This window comes from Erithacus rubecula (assembly GCF_903797595.1).
Source record: "Erithacus rubecula genome assembly, chromosome: 8".
Lineage (NCBI taxonomy): Eukaryota > Metazoa > Chordata > Aves > Passeriformes > Muscicapidae > Erithacus > Erithacus rubecula.
The window spans coordinates 18,661,037-18,677,925 of record NC_136659.1 but is presented as its reverse complement, the minus strand read 5'-3'; the positions used below and the strand labels follow the sequence as shown (position 1 = coordinate 18,677,925).

Here is a 16,889-nt window from a genome sequence, read left to right as displayed (position 1 = left end):
GGCAAAGGGGAATACTTTCAATTTTATTCATTATTTGGACATCTATTGTATATTCCCTTTCAGTGCACAATCTTTAAGCAATATTTTGGTGATACCATCCCAAATACCCAATATAAAAGCTATATATAGAGCCTCAGTATGCAAGACTATAATACCAGTAATGAGGGCTGCATATGTGTGATCTGAAAGCAATAAGGCTTAGAAGATGTAAACATGATATTGCTTCTAGACTTCCAATTAGGTAGGAGACAATTGAAAGAATCTTACTTACTTGGGTAAACAAGATGAATAGTTGGATGTTGGCCTTTGGGAATGAACAAGATACAACTTACAGAAGCAAATCTGAAACAGGCATCCTTAATTAAGAGCCTAGTAAGACAACCATGACTTAAGAAAATTAATCATCTGCTTTTAACAGTCTGAGGAGTATTCTGCTTTGTACATCTCCTGATATTTTCTCTAATGGTTCTTTGAACTCTTTTGCCCACAGCAACTGACCTAAAACCACTCTTTTCTATAATTGTGACTCCTTAAGCAAAATTATTAAGTTAATGGGACTAGACACAAACAATGAAGAGCAAAGACAGCTATGACAAAGATTTCAGCTGTGATTAAGTTGCTGTGTGCTTTGTTATTCCCTATCAGTGAGACGATCTACAGAGGCTTCACAGAACAGTAGCAGGTTCGTCGAGTTATTGTTCTGTTCCTGGCTCCTCCTAGCCAGCAGTGGGGGGGGTCCTCATGCAGAGCTGTCCAAAGTTCTCACAGCAGCATGTGGATTTAGTGGCAGTTTTAAGCTGGGAGTTATGGATAGAGATCACATTTCTAGGTTTCTAATCATGTGAGAGTCTTTGTTTCCCACCACTGCTAAAGAATCTTGGTGCTTCTCGTGGGGAAGACGTAACCATAAATGTAGAATGACAACTGGCAATCTGCAGTACTCTTGTAAGATCTGCACAGACACAGGAATACGTGGGCTCTCGCTTTCTGGAGTGTCCTATTAATTAATTATGTAATTTCAGTTCTTTAGAGAAAAAGATATAGAACATCTTTCTGTCCCATCCACCTCTTAATTTTTCTTCAACTATTAAAACATTAATAAATCAAAGAATAGTGGGAAACCTGAAAAAATTTAATGCGATTTTAGTAGTAACTTCAGAAATTAACTGACTGATAATGTAGCTATAAAACACTTTCTGAGTAGCTGAGTGTGTTGTGGTATGGAGATCTGTCTAACTGCTTAAAGAATTTCCAGAGAGGGCTCCCAAATCTTCAGTTAGCCTTTTCCAAAGTTGTGGGATAGAAAAGTATCAAGATAGAATCTTGATATTTTGATAGAATTAGAATTGAAAATTTAGGAGCCAGGCATTTAGTTGTTGCGGTGAAATAAGGCTGCATATCCCTTACTCAGGCTTCAGTAAATTTATTGCAGCTGAAAATTACAGTTCAGCCCTTATTTAAATAGACTATGTGACCTTACTAAGAGCTCAAATTGTTAAACATTTATGCTGTAATTTCACCAGGCCTTTGCAGTTGTTTAAATTGTTAATATATGGAACAGATGCAGTACATATACACTTGCAGGACTGAGCTAAGTTTGGGCCACAAACTTTTTGAATTAGGGTTTTCCTATATATTAAAGAGGATGGAAACTGTATGACTGATCCCCTTGCTCCTCCTAGTAGGATCCCAGGAGGAATTGAATCTTTTGTTACTGACTTAGAGATGTCCAAATAATTATTTGCTTAGAGATGCCCATAATAGCATTGGGATAGTGCTTTTCCAAAAGTACTTCCACCTCTCTGCAGAAACATTCTCATGAGCCAGGACTTATATAAAATGAAGCTGTCCCTTGCTCTTCATGCAAACTAGCTGACAATTTGTCATTATGTTCAGTTCACAGCATTCTTGCTACCACGCAGCTTTTCATTATATCCTCCCCATTCCCTGTTTAACCTTCCTGGTGGAAGCACTCTGGGCCCAGATGTGCAGTTCCTACCCCGAGGAGTTTAGCTGGAGCAGGAGCTGTATTTGCAGATCAAGTGCTATCCCAAAACAGTATCGTGGTTATAGCTGCCCATGGACCATGCAGAGGAGCATACAGCAGGAGGCACCAAATGACACCAACTACTGTCAAGACTAATAACTCAGGTCTGGCTTGAAAGATGTAAGTAAATTACTTTGGAATGGTTCAGGAATATTGTCACCAAGCCCCAGGACTGGGACATTTTACTGGTGAGGCAGCTGCAACAGCAAGACCAGTCCAGCTCTGCACTGAGCATTCCATCAAGATGTGCTGCTCATGCCCTGTAATCCAATCCCTTGTCGCAGGTACCAGAGGTTTTTTTAATCCATTGGCTGTCAACAGCAAGTAGGTACAAAGTGTCAGGAGGTAGCATCAAAGAGCATGCAACTGTTTATGTACACAGTGGGTGCATTCTGTTGGAGTAACACCCTTCCCAAAATTTAACTCTGGGTGCTTCCCAGCTGCCTGAAAAGAGGATGATGTTACATTGAAGAGCAGCAGCACTACCACCCAGCTGGGGTCATGCTCCTGTAGGGAGACAGCAGGCAGCTGTGCAGGCAGGGGTTGATGTCCTTGAGTTGGCCTTCTCAGCAGACCCTTGTCACAGACATGGTACTTGCTTGCTGATGCAAGACACTCATGCTTAGCTGAAGCCTAAGAGAAGAAGTGCTAGAACACAAAATCCAGTAAAAAAATACAATTTATTAATTTAATTTGGGTCAGAAAAATATTGTCCTTTAAGAAAAAGAATTATGAAATAAGTATACAGTCATTGCAATTTTTAATGAAGAGCCACCTTTTTCTGTGGCCTTAAATAATAATATTAATTGAATATCATATACATATATCTGCAGGTTATTGATAGTCACTCTTTTAATAGTTTCAGTTGTGAGCCATCAAACTATTTATTGCTCTGAAATGTAAAAAGGCTAAAAAGATTAAAGCAAATAATGCAGCTTTTTGTTCTACTTTTCAGTTAAGACTTGAAATAGACTTCCTTAGAGAAATTGCCATTTCAGTGCTGGCTGTGGGAGTTCAATAGGGTATGTGGCAGTGATTCTGTTAATGGAGTTGTATAAAAGCTGAACATGGGTTTTGCTACATGGAATTATGGGATGTATCCTAATAAACCTTTTGCCATTACAGCTCTATTTAAGTACTGGTAGAGTTGCAGTATTTTATAAGAAGTGGTGTGACTTCTTATAAAGTAAGTGGAAACTTGCCTGCCCATTCCCCCACCCAGCCCAGGTGCACATTTTAGGACATGGAGAATGGCTTTTCCAGTTTATTCTCTGGTTTTTTCTAAAATCAGTATTTAAATATTGAAACTGTAATCTATATTTTTTTTTTCTATCTGCTTTTCTCCCAGTCACTAAAGGAAACAGTCCTGTTATGCTGCAGATAATAACCAATAACATATTTTAGTGAAACTTGCAGTAAATCTAATAATAAACTGTGACAGATACAAGTTTCTCCCAAAAGAAATTCCTTCCTGACCTTTGTCATTTCTGATAATAATGTTGTTCTGTTTATCAACTTTGCATTTCATACAAAGAGCTAATTATTCCTATTTTTAATACCTTCACTCATGATTGTGTTACCTTGTGGAAAAAAGAACCTATCCATCACCATTTCAATAGAAATGGTTTAAATAACTGATGATTAATAGAATTTTACATTAATTTAGCCAAGGCACTTATTCCTATTCAAAAATCTTTTTGACAGCTAATTAGAGTGATGAGTGTTAGCTGGAGAGTGGTGGGCTAGGAAATTATTCTCACCAGCTTTTGTTCCTTCCCTTGGTTTCCTTCCTTACTTTTGTGGAGCTGCGTTATTTGTAAGTATTGACTGGTTTGTTGAAGGGGCACAGCTCTGGCAGTGCTGCAGGTGCATGCAAAAGAAGCCCAGCCTCCCCAAAAGCAACACGGACTTGTGGTACAGCAGGTGAAAGAGTGGGGCTTCTGTATGCACAAGAAGGGCCTCTGCTGTAATTGTCTGTAGACAAAATGTTAGGACAGATTTGATCCCTTCAGATGTACAGCATCATTCAAAGGGTTGTTTTCACTCATTCAGCTTACCTAGAGAAAGAGCAGTTTCCATAAGACCAGAGTCTTCCTTGATTGCTAATTTAGGCATAACAAGACTGTGCAGTCTCACTGCAGATAGCGGCAGTTCCCCAGATCACCAGAAAAGATCTTTCCCAGTTTCAGGCTCTTTTTCCCTTATCAGTGGGTAAGCTACTTCCTGAATGCATCAGCCAGTGCTTACTTACTGCCTTGCACGTGTCGGACAAGTGTGCTTGACGCAGACAGCTACATACATTCAGGGTTCCACATATCTCACTGTATTGCAGAGCACTCACTCTGTAGCAGAATGGAGCACCAGCATACGCATATCTACCACAAAGTACTTGCTTACAGAAATCTTTCAAATTTAGAATCACAGTAATTCAGCTGATTGGGGCTCCAGTAGTAACAAGCTTCCAGTAGGCTCCTTCCATGGCCATCAGTTCATCGTGAGTGCCCCTTTCAATGATGAGTCCTTGTGACATGACAGCAATGATGTCGGCGTTCTGGATGGTGGACAAGCGGTGGGCGATGACGATGCAGGTGCGCCCTTCTCTGGCTTTATCCAATGCTGCCTGCACAGTCTAAAGGCAACAGACAAAGTGTCAGAATAAAAATGTGCAAATTGAACAGGGCTCAGAGCTGGAGGAACCTAATTGCTTCAGACTAATTAACCGTATTGTGCAACACTTGTAAAAGGGACAGTGAGACTAAATCAGAGCTTCTGATATTTATGTGCTTAGCTGGGTCATGAACTCTGTTTACCAGCAGTACAAACAAGGGACAGCTAAACATTGACAGAGGTAGAAATTAATACTTGAATTAAGCCTTTACTCTGCTGACATGCTAAATGTCAACTGAATGTTGAAATCCAGGCAATTCAAACATTTCTGAAAAAGTGTTGCCTCTCATAGGTAGTTTGAGAGCACTTGGGGCTGGCTGCTTTTTCTTACAGCTGTACCTCCTGCACTTCTTGGAAAAACCATTTAAGGTGAAAGTGCTGAATTCACAATGTGGAATAATGTGCAATCATGTAGTAGAGTATGTTGGCATATCTATAGAACAGAAAAGGTAATGTGTGTTGTAGGCCATTGTATTGAATTTGCCTTATTGATTATCACTGTGCATTTACCTTTTCACTTTCCGTATCTAAGGCAGATGTAGCTTCATCCAGCAATAAAATTTTAGGGTCTCGTATGATGGCCCTTGCTATGGCAATGCGTTGCTTTTGCCCACGAGACAGCTGGGACCCCTGAGCCCCAACATTAGTTTCATATTTCTGAAAAAATATACAAAAGGAGTATTTTATTCAGGTGCACCAGTACACAGCCTAAAGAAAGAGCAGGAGAGAGGCAAGAAAGGCGACCACTGCTGACCACTTGCAGAACCTGGGAATGCAGAAACAACATACAGCAGAAAACATGTTTGGAGTGAGGTTTCCAAGCTGTGCTTCAGAGCAACTCCTGCTGCAGTGAACACTGAGCAGCCAAGGCCTCGTGGGTACTTACATTAGGCAGAGACATGACAAAGTCATGCAGTTGAGCCTTCTGGGCTGCTTCTATGACTTTGTCCATCGTTGCCTCTTTTGTGTTGCTGCCGTATTTGATATTGTCAGCAATGCTGCAGTCAAATAGCACAGGCTCCTGTGACACTATTCCAATTTTTGATCTAAGAAACTGCACGTTTACGTTCTTAGAGTCATGCCCATCTATTAACTACAAGGAAATGGGAGGAAACTTGAAACATCATTATGAAACAATAGCTTGCAACATCTAAGTAGTTAATAAATAAGTACATAATATATATATGTATGTAATTATATATATATATACACACAAATAAATATAATAAAACTAAATTATTTAACCATATCATTAAAATAGAAACACAGCTGATTTAAAGTGAATGGTTGAATTGGTCATCTCTGACTCCTTCGTGCATGATCTGTATTTTGTGGTATGGTTTTGATCCCTACCACGAAATGTACTAGATCATTTGCTCAGCAGAAGTCCTAGTGAACTATTTAATTGCTTAAGGTTAGGCACATGCTTTATTGTCTTCCTGACGTAGTGATGACCACACAGATTTTTTCCAGAAAAAAGATAAATCAATCTGGATGGGTAAGTATTTACATTAAGAAAACATAAAAAAGCTTTTTAAGCTATCAGTAATTGAAGCAAGTTAAATCTAGACAAGTTCTAGGCTCTTTGTTACTCCATTCAGACTTGATTTTGCTTGTGCTCTCATAATAAGCATCACACATTTGTGTGTCTCTTACAGAAACTAGCAAGACAAATGCCTATGGTCACATAATGCATGAGAGTGCACGTGAGACATGTAGTTCTGTGATCTTGTCTGAGAATGTTTGGGATAATACTTGGGAACTGTCCAAATAATCCACATCTGTCCTTTTGAGAAGGAGATGAAGCCTCAAACTGCACATGTATGAGTCACTACACAGAAACACCATTTTTTTTGCTTACCACACTTCCTTTCTCAGGGTCATAGAAACGCTCCAGAAGTTGGACACTGGTGCTCTTACCACAGCCACTACTTCCAACAAATGCCAAAGTCTGTCCAGGCTTGACAGATATAGAGAGTCCTTTCAGGACCTGAATATCAGGCCGAGAAGGGTATGTGAATTTACAATTAAGAAATTCAATGCTTCCTTTGAAATCATCCTGGTGAAAAGAAAAAGGAAAAAGTAACAATGAACTCAGGCTCAACCCTGAATTGTAAAGTATAAGACAACTCTTCCTCAGATCCATTCTTGCATCTTTTGCTTTAAAATATGACATTTGCACTTAATGAAATTATCTCAGGAAAAGGGAAAAAAACCATACTGGAGTAGCTGTCGTAGAGGTGAAGGTATTAGTCATAACACTATTTCTCTTCTTACACTTCCCTGCATGGCAGTGGCCAAAGGCATAAATTGGAAATGGCATTACCTTGCAAACAGGCACATTTTTCATTTTAATATAGACACTGTGTATCAAATAAATAATTTCAATTTTCTGGGTCTGAATTTTCAATTCACCAGAAATGGAGCATTTTCATTTTGTCTGACTCAACAGTTCTTTGCCTCCTCATGAACAACCCCCCCCCCCCTCCAGCTGTTGAATGTGAATGGAAAAACCTCTATTATGAAACAGCAGTAGTCATGAAAACCTACTAAAACAGTAGGTTTGTCATGAACTGTACAGCAGGAATAAGACCTTGCTGTTCTGTGAGTCACCCAAATCAGTTCCATTCCAATTTACAGGAATTTTACACTGTCAAATTACTAATGGCCAACTTTATATTACTTTTTCTGTCTAGCACAGAGCTTGCTTGCAAAAGAGCGAAGACAAATAAAAATTTTACAATCAGCATAACCTTCTTGTAATGCATTGATCCTCATTGATTCCTAAATCATTTGTGCAACATCCATGCCTGTAGTGAGCTGATTGATGTCACAAATTACCACTCTTACCCATTTTTCCCCTTTTTCACTGTAAACACTGATTTTAGGAATCCGATCAACCAGTTGAAAGAAACGTGCAGCAGATGTCTTGGCTTTGGCATAGTTTGGGGTATAGGAAGAAGCCCTCCCCAGAGCAGTTCCACTGGTGACAATAGCAGAGATCACCCTGTGGGAAAGGGGGGACAGTCATTCTTGGGAAGCCATCAGGAAACTGAACACCACACTGTGTCCAGAACTTTTAGAGATCTGTTTGTGGCCCTGGGCAGGCTCTCACCTGAACACAAAGCTGTAATGGAGTCCTTCATGGTCGACAAGAAATCCCCCATATCGGTAAGAAACGGAGTTGGCAATGAACACAATGCTCTGGGCAAAGCCAAAGCAGACTCCATACACATGTGCTTTTTTGATTGCAGCTCTGTAGGGCATATCCAGGTGCTTCTCAAAATTGTTGATAAACATTTTCTCTTTTCCTATCCCAGCTACTGTTCTGATGTTAGAGAGAGCTTCACTGGCAATCTGGGGAGGAAAAAAAATAGGTAAAAGCTCTTAATTTTTACTTGGAAAAGTAGAGTGCCTGGTTCTTCATGAACTCAGGACACTGATGAAATATATAAATTTATTCAGACATATATAAATTTATTCAGACATGATATATACTGGCCCAAACATCAGACAGCCTAAAAAGAAAACCTTTTCTACAATCAATCATCTATTGATTTCCTTGAGAGCAAATTTCTGCCTGCTCCACTGGGGCTGTTACTGTAAGCACTCATAGAGAATAAAGCACATGGTCTCACTGGTGACTTATTTCACATAATGTGAATAAATGTGAAACCCACAAAAGGAAAGACTGTTTTAGGAACTTCTTTGGTTCCACGGATTTATGAATTAAATATGTTTATTTTAGAATTGTGTTACTTTTAGCATTAGTCAGAGAAGGAGTTAAAAGGGATAGCCTCCCCAACTTCTGTTTCATAAACTGAAGCCACTCGAATTGACTGGGTTTCCTCACCTGCTCACACTCCCTCCCTCCCTCTCAGATATCCAAAAGACTGATGAGATGGAACATGTAAATCTTCAGTGACACAACTTCCAAGATTTTTACCTTGTATATAGGCAAAGAGTAAGCAAATACTTGCCTATGCACATAGAAATATGCAATACAGGAAATTATGAGATAATCCCCACAGAAACTTGTGTGGAACTTTTATTAATTGTAGGCTTCATGTTGTAATTTATTGCCAGTCAGAATTTGGGTTTATGTCCCAAAAAAAGAGTACCATAATTTCATCTACAGAAGTAAATTGATGGCTTGTTTTGTCCTAATTTCACCCTTTTAGTCTCAAGTAATTGTGTTAAGAAATTGTTTTCAAATGCTGTAATTTGCTTAGACTTTGACAGTAGCTTAATAATGTAACACATTCCTTTGGGAAGAAGTGTGGTATTATAACTTATGAATGTTTTCAGCATGTAGGAAAATATCTGAATGTAGACAATAAGAAGTCCCTTTTCAGAATTTCAGGTTGTTTTTTTGTTCCTGACCCAAACTGAGAATCAACGTCTTGCATTATCATTCAATATGAAGGAGCAGATAATAGGTACTGTGAATTGGGTTGTGCAGACTTTTTCCATGTTTAGCATGGCTGATGAGCAATCACTGTGGAAGAATTCAGTGTTTTTAGCATTTGGATGCAGTGCTGGCAAATAAGTTAGAAAATAACACCAGACATAATCAATCATCACCAAAACTGCTGAAGCATTGAGTATCTTCTTCATCACAGCCGCTGGGTTGTTCCATTTAATAAGAGCTGTTGCCTTGACTCATTAGTGAAGTTTCCTTATCAAGAAGTATTTTGATTTAAGACTTTTGTAAATAATTAACCATTCTGGGTGAGGGCAATTGGTCAGGACCTAATTCTTAAGATGGGAAGGGCTAAGAGTTAATTCTTAGGCTGGTAAAACCCACCAAAACTGTCCTCTCTAAAATCCACATACTGATTTGTGGTTCAGTGCCCCATTCTCAGGTGTGAGCATTTCTAGGTGAATAAGTATCACTGCTTTCTGAGGACAGCTTATTCACAGGGCATCAGCAAATGGGTGTTTAAATAAAACCCAACAAAGATGAACTGGACAACTGAGAGATCTGTGTCCACCACTGCAGTCCAATAACTTTTGCAAGGTTAGTCACATTCCATGCAGCAAGTGGTTTTGTGGTTGGGGAGTTCCCAATGCTGTTTCAATGGTTTAACAAGCTGAAATATTGCAACTTATTCACAAAGCATTGCCAGTTTCATGACATTTGAATTACTGGTGGTCCCTAAAGATTAATTTTTCATCTACTCATGACTACAAATATAAATCAGTATTTAAATAACATTACCCGTCCAGTAGCTTCCAGTGCTTTTTTGTCCTGCGAGGCAAATCCAGTCAGCATTTTAGCCTGCACAGCTCCAGATAAAGCCAAAAATGGCAGGAAACACATTATTACCAAACTCAGTTTCCAGCTGAAGTAGAAGGCAATGATCATGGCCACCCCAATGTTCGTAAGGGAATTGACAATCATTCCTATCTGCGATCCAGTTGCCTTTGAAAGAAAGAAACAGACATGATTGATTTGTACATCAAAAATGAATTAAACAAACCTTCCTACTAAATTTTCGAAAACTGTAAATTAAAATAACATAAGGCTCTAACAGCTACTGACTGCACTGGAATATACTCTTTAAAATTGATTGGATCAAGAGGAGAACTGCAAATGTCCAATATTCTTTTGATCCACCAAATTTTCCACTAAGAATTCAGAAAATTGTTTCTACTGATTGTGAGAAAGACAATCTAGCTATTGAAATCTGTTGCCTTGGTTACCTGCAGAATCACTTATCTATATACATTGTTTAGCCTCTACATTTATCCATGTAGATAAAAATAATCAACCATTTTATAACTTAGGACCATTTTATAACTTAGCTATTAACAACAAAGCCTCAGCTGTGCTAAAATCAGTAAGCAACATCACTGAAAAGGAATGAAACAAAGTTGTATTTCTGCCTATCCCTTTATTAAGGAAAAAAGATTAAATACAGCTTTGACATCATCTTTATTGAATGCATTTGTTCCTTATGTACTTCAACAACACTATTCTTTCTAGTAGTCTTATATATCAAAAGTAATTTTCTTTCACAGCAGTAAACAGCACCCCAAATAGGAACTATATTGCTGTATATTAGAATTAAAATGCACATTTGTTTTCCTTGATGATTTTCAGTCAAACTCATTTGCAGGGTATGAACTTGGCAGTACAAAATGCTCATCATCTCCTCCTCCTCTGACCTGTAGTAAGATTTGTGTCAGGCAGTGAAGGGTGCAGGGCACTGCTGTGCTTCAAAGAAAAATGTCCCTTTGGAGGCTATTGAACGGGTCAGTCAGAGGTTTACAGGTTTATTTATTTCAATTAAAAGATACCCTCTAAGTGCCTCTGAGGTTTGCAGCAGGTTTCTCTGATTCTGTGGAAATTGCTGCTGACAGGGCTTTTGGAAACCTTCTCTAAAACCCCTGTTAACAGTTTTTTAAAACTAACTTAAAATCTTCAGTCAAGCTGAAACATGACAATTTTTGCAACAAAAGAAATCTGTACATCTCCTTCCTTGTTCCTAGAAAATTGCTTGCACTGCAGCTCAGCAAAATGGCATGTGACTCACTTCTACCAAAGGATCAGTTCAGATAGGGAACATATATAGCTGTGCATAATTTAACCCTCAGCCGCTAAGGAGCGCGATGCATGCAGCTAGTGTCTTGCTTTCTCGAACACTGACACTGGCTGCAGGATTCCCAGCTGGAGCACCAGCCAGTACTGCAGATTGGTTTTTCAAGTGGGTTGTCAGTTTAGATCAAAATTGCCACAACATGCACAATACCGTGCTGAAAACTGGAAAATATGGTTATTAATAACTGTCACTAACATACTATTTTGACATGTTTTTGAAATAAAGATTTAACATTGTGGCAAAAAGCAAATTCATCTCCAGAAAGGAACAGAAAATCAAACTTCTGCACTGGGTGTTCCTTCCCATTCCATTGTGGGTCTGTATTTCATTGATTTTTGAGTTCTTGTTTGTACTTTCAGGATATACCATATACTACTATTGGTTCCATGGCAGCAGTCTGTGATGAATAGAAATAGCTTAATTGGCTTACCAAAACCTGATTTACACTGATCTGGCTGGTTGTATGGTTGCTAATTTCTTTGACAACCTGTCAAAATAGGCCTTCAATCAGTGCCTATAGTGAAATGATTCATAAGGTGCCAGCTCTTACCCCTTGGACCTGTGAGGCATCTGTTGCAAGTCTGGTAGTCAAAGCACCGGGGCTGTTCTTCCGGTCATCAAACCAACCAATGTCTTGCCCAAGCATAGCCTGGAAACCAATTTTCCTTAACCTTCTTGTAAGCAGCTCACCAGACTTGGCAAAGGTGTATCCCTGGAGTACATGAGAATAAATAAGGACTGAGCAGAGAGAGATACCCACCAAGAAAGGGTGCAAACCCAAAAATATGTATTGCTAAATTGGACTGCTATTACCTGTAGAAACTGTGTGAAAAATGAAACAACTCCGACTAAGACAAACAGCACACAGACACCATTGATCTGGTTTCTTTGCTTTTCTTCATCAAGAATGGAGAAGGTCTTTGAAAAGAAATAAATAGAAACATCAGTTTTGCCATGTATGATGTTTGTTCTTGACTCCCAATTGCCAAGTGCAGAAACCCATCCTGCAACCAAAGCCAGAACACAGAGTTGTCCCTCACCCCCTGCAAAGGTTCAATTCCTTATTTTTCTTACGGTAAGCCTGGACTAAAACATAATGCATTTTACTCCTTTTAACCAATAAGTTCAGTATACTTGGTGTCTGCACACACTAGTCCTATTTGTGCCCTATCCCTGGTTATAAATTAACACTCACCCTCCACTGTAAGCAATGATAACCAGAGAAGAGATGTGTAATAAACAGCACAGCAACAAAGCAATGGTGTGGCAGCATCTTACCTCCTCTTTGCTCTGGGCCAATTGCAACTTTATTGGGCTGTACAAAAGAAAGGCTGTAAATAATTATACCCCAGTGTAACTTCCTGCATGACATTACAGATGCTGCAGCTGCCATGAGTAGGCTCCAAGAGGAACCCAGTGTTTTCCTGAAGGAGTGTGGATACAAAGTTAAGGTACTGCTGGGCACTTGAGGAAAAGCATTAGTGCTAAAAGGGGAGCCCCTCCACCCCATTCAGTACCAATCTCTGTGGTATTTCCATTTTTTAAAGTCTAGTCTTTTTTAATACCTGCCAATGTTGTGGGCTGCTGCTAAAGAGGTGGTCCAAATTTATCCTTTAGTGATTCTGTTCAACCAGAGGAGATTACCTATCTGAAATTCTTTATCTGAACTATTTCTGCTGTTTCCAGATAGAGGTCAAAGCTCACATTTGTACTTCTCCACTAATCTTAAATTAATGCTCACTGGATTTCACAGCTAGAATTAAATTACTATAAATTGTCTAATCTCTCAATCTTATCTGCAAGATAGCTTATTATTTTATTATTATCTGTAAGATTTTACTATTAAAAGTAACTTAGGCATTCACCTGCCTATAACAAAACCAGCCAAAATTCTTCAAGGTATTTAGCAGTAGAAAGTGAAAGAATTTTCATTACAGCTACAAAATTACATTAAAATAAGCTTAAGTACTGGTCTTAAAAGGTCAACCCATGTTATTTTTTGTTTGAAATAAGCCATACCTCAAAGTAATAGAAAGGAAATAGAGCATGAATCTAAGAAAAAGAAATAGCTGTTCTCTAACAGGAAGTTCACTTCAAGTATTTTAACTTTGTACATCAGTCCCTGGGCAACAAATCTTGCAGATACCAAAACAATAATATCATAGCAGCCCTCAGTGTTTCAAGCTAAGAGCTGTTCCAACACCATGCTGTCTTACCAGGAGCAAGTATATTACTGTCTTAGATGAATCTTTGTTTTAAAGAAAAAAAAATCACCAGGTCTCTTTTTAATCTGTCATAGGAAGAAAAAAAACCACATACGATGATCTGCAGCTGCTCCTATCCCCTTAAGGAAATCCACCCTACATTCAGTAATTCATGTTTGGATCCCAACTCAACCTCAGTTTTCTTTAGCCTAATTCTTGAAAATTTAGGACACTTTCCTAGGCACCGATCAGAGCAGCACTGAGTATCTTCAGGCATGCCCCTCCAGTTTCCCACCAACTTGGAAGCATTTCCTCAGAAAGCTTTTACACAAAAGGCAAAGAATCCTTTTTCTATCACCGCAACACTCATGGCTGAACTTGACAAGTTTCAACAGAGGCAGTGGATTTGGATAATATTATATCTTTTAGTGAATGTCAATGTTTAAAGCATATTCCTACTTCCTGCTTCCAAACCTGTTGATGCAAGCCTACGCTTTGCTGGTGGCTGTGAACCCAGGTACAATTATCTACCTCTCCCTGGACATTCTGCTGGGAGCAGGCAGCAAAAAGGTGCCTGAAATATGTAAAATAAAATTCTGCGGAGAATGACCTTTGCATGTGTCTCTCTCCACTGCATCTGCATGTGAGGTGCATTTTGTCTCATCTAGAATAAACTGTATGCAAGTATAGAAACCCATTCCCAACAGTTCCTGGAAAATTAACAAAAGAGATAATGAAGAAGACATAGCAAATGCTGATAAGCTTACCCCTTTAAAGAGCTCTAATGATAGTTTGATGACAGTGATATTTGTATCTCTACTGAATAATTGTTTATAGGTAAAGTTAACCCCATTTGCTTGATGAGATCTAAAGATTTGCCAAAACATGTCAAATTGTGCATAATACATTCACTCTCCTGTATTTCAGAGCTAAAATACACCTTAAAATAACATGTTACCATAACATACCCCAAGAATCTGACTGAATAACAATGCATAGAGTGGATTGACGGCTCCATTCACAGCTGCTGCCAGAGATCCAAGCACCAGGTATGGCCATTCTGAGGCATTGTATTTCAAAATTCTGGTGAATGGTACAGGCTTGGCATCTTCTTCCACAACAGATTCCTAAAAAACAGGTTGGCTTTCTGAAGTAAACACATTCTGTCAGTGGTGCTCTCCCTTTGACAGTGAGATAAAATAGTTAGCCTGGTTTGATAAACTAGTGGCCCAAACAGCTGCTGTAACTTTGGATGGGAAGGGCAGAGATATCTGGAACTCTTTTGTGGCCCTAATAAGTCAAGTTTACTTAACAAAAGGGTTAAATAAACAACTACCTTTACCATGGGTAAAAAGAGATTCATACCTTTTGCAGCTCTAATTTTTCAGCTGCAGAGGTTATTTACAACCAGTTTAAGACTTCCTGCCACTGAAACTCAGGCTATTCCCTTTCAGCCGTCTCCAAAGTGTGATGAAATACCCAGTGCCAAAATTTAAATTCTCTCCTCACACACAGATTTTTCTGTCACTCATTCAATATCTTAAATATTATTTTTAAGGATTATGAGTGACCACACTGATCAGACTGCATCAAATTAACAGGTATGTGATATAATTAAAACAAGAGAAATTAGAGAATGATAGCTGGATTCGGGCTTTTTACATGGTAATTATGCCTCCCTTCTGTGAAATATCCTCAGACTGTATGCTGAATTCCCATAATTATGCCCAGTAAGGGCAGAATATTCATCACCAAATTATAACTTACCCTGCAGTTTGATTTGTGCAGAGTTTTTGTAACACTAAGTGTGCTCAGCCCTGCTCATCTCCCTCAATTCATATGACTAGAAACAGCCAGACAAAAGAGACACTGTGAAGACCTATCTTTTGGAAATATGCAGGGAGGAGTGGGTGGAAGTGTCTTGTATTTTCTCTTTTTTCTGAGCTGGTGCCAGAGTGGCAGCACTCAAGCCCTCTATTGATCCACAGAAGAGGCTTGGCAATAGCAAGAAGGGTAACTTCTATTTGCTGCTCTCTACACTGAACAACTGCAGCCATGCAAATTGATGCAGTGAGCTTCATAGGCACTTTGGAAACCCATTGTGCATATTCCTACATATTCTCTGTAATTTTAAGGCCTTCTGACCTTTACTTTCTATGCCCGTTGATTGCATGAGGACATTAACTGTGAAATGATTCTGGGTTAGGCTGCAGTGAGGGTGTCTCTCTGCATAAGTCTCCAGATGATTTTTAGGTGAATGTAAATTTATTATTTACTGAACAAGAAGCAGTGCTATTTGTATCACTGAGTGCCCATTAATTACATTTCACAGACTGAGCAGTTTGGTTTTTGTCACTTAATTCAGCTTCTATAAATGTATGTCTTTCAACTAAATCTACAGCATATATCAATTTACCAACAGGTAGAGAGCAAATAGCAAAATTTCTCTGCTGAAAGTTTTATATGGACCAATAATCAAAACAGCTACCAAAATGTAGCCTAGGGTTTATACAGAAATAAACAATTGAAGCCGTAGTTTTATTTGAGAGAAAATGATCAAGATATACTTGCCAAGAGCTCCTAAGCTACAAGCACAAGCTATAGCTACATTGATCACTAATGAGTAATATAACCTGTTCAGTTGGAAATTTCATTACAATCTATTGGATCTGACCTTTTTTGCTTCTCCATCCTCTCCATAAGATGGCGTAAGATAGGAAGACTCTGCAGGATCTCCTCCAATAGACAGTGGATGGTCAGGGACCACATTAGAGAGCTGGGATCTTGAGCGCTGCCGGAGTGAAGCTCTGCAAAGAGAACAGAAATGGCCTGTTCTTTACAGCTCAGTAAAAACAATGATTGCCTTGCAAAACAGGTATAATTTTCATATCAACTAAATCAGAATGCATTGAAGCAATTCATAGGAATCCCACAGACTTTTTCTTTCTTTAATATGTTCTCAACTTCTTGGAAAGAAAATACCTCACCAACTGGGACAAATACTTTTCAAAATTATATTCCACTTACACCACTCAGACATTGTCTTAGATGGACAACGCACTGTGTATTTGTTAAGTAAAACTGTGGTGTGTCCTACTACCTCTGCATAAGTTATTAAGACACCAAGTCAAATCTCTGTTACCAGTGATTTACAAATCACTACTAGTAATTCAGTTCAGCAAAACAGGATGCTGAAACAAACCACCTCTCTCTCTGACAAAACATAGGTAAATGTTTTTTAACATCTCCTCTGTAATGTAGGAGATGTGTTCATTTGCATATGCCTGACATGGACTTATCTAGAAGAAATAGTAAATGTCTAGCTACAAGACAGTCTGGCTGTAAAATCTTTTAACTTTCATCAAG

At 38.8% G+C, this 16,889-nt stretch overlaps 1 protein-coding gene across 4 annotated transcripts in view; it reads right to left on the bottom strand.

The window, feature by feature from the left end:
• Nucleotides 1-2,710: 2,710 nt before the first annotated feature.
• Nucleotides 2,711-16,889, bottom strand: part of ABCB11 (ATP binding cassette subfamily B member 11) — a 41,060-nt gene continuing 26,881 nt past the window's right edge. For all 4 annotated transcript variants that reach the window (XM_079311202.1, XM_079311204.1, XM_079311203.1 and 1 more), the window contains 11 exons: nucleotides 16,198-16,330; nucleotides 14,492-14,650; nucleotides 12,133-12,237; nucleotides 11,870-12,031; nucleotides 9,936-10,139; nucleotides 7,830-8,071; nucleotides 7,565-7,721; nucleotides 6,576-6,773; nucleotides 5,601-5,807; nucleotides 5,225-5,371; nucleotides 2,711-4,676 (listed from right to left, as the gene is read on the bottom strand). In XM_079311202.1, coding sequence (XP_079167328.1) covers nucleotides 4,476-4,676; nucleotides 5,225-5,371; nucleotides 5,601-5,807; nucleotides 6,576-6,773; nucleotides 7,565-7,721; nucleotides 7,830-8,071; nucleotides 9,936-10,139; nucleotides 11,870-12,031; nucleotides 12,133-12,237; nucleotides 14,492-14,650; nucleotides 16,198-16,330 — 1,915 coding nt within the window. In that variant the 3' untranslated portion in view covers nucleotides 2,711-4,475. The remainder of the gene's footprint in view (nucleotides 4,677-5,224; nucleotides 5,372-5,600; nucleotides 5,808-6,575; nucleotides 6,774-7,564; nucleotides 7,722-7,829; nucleotides 8,072-9,935; nucleotides 10,140-11,869; nucleotides 12,032-12,132; nucleotides 12,238-14,491; nucleotides 14,651-16,197; nucleotides 16,331-16,889) is intronic.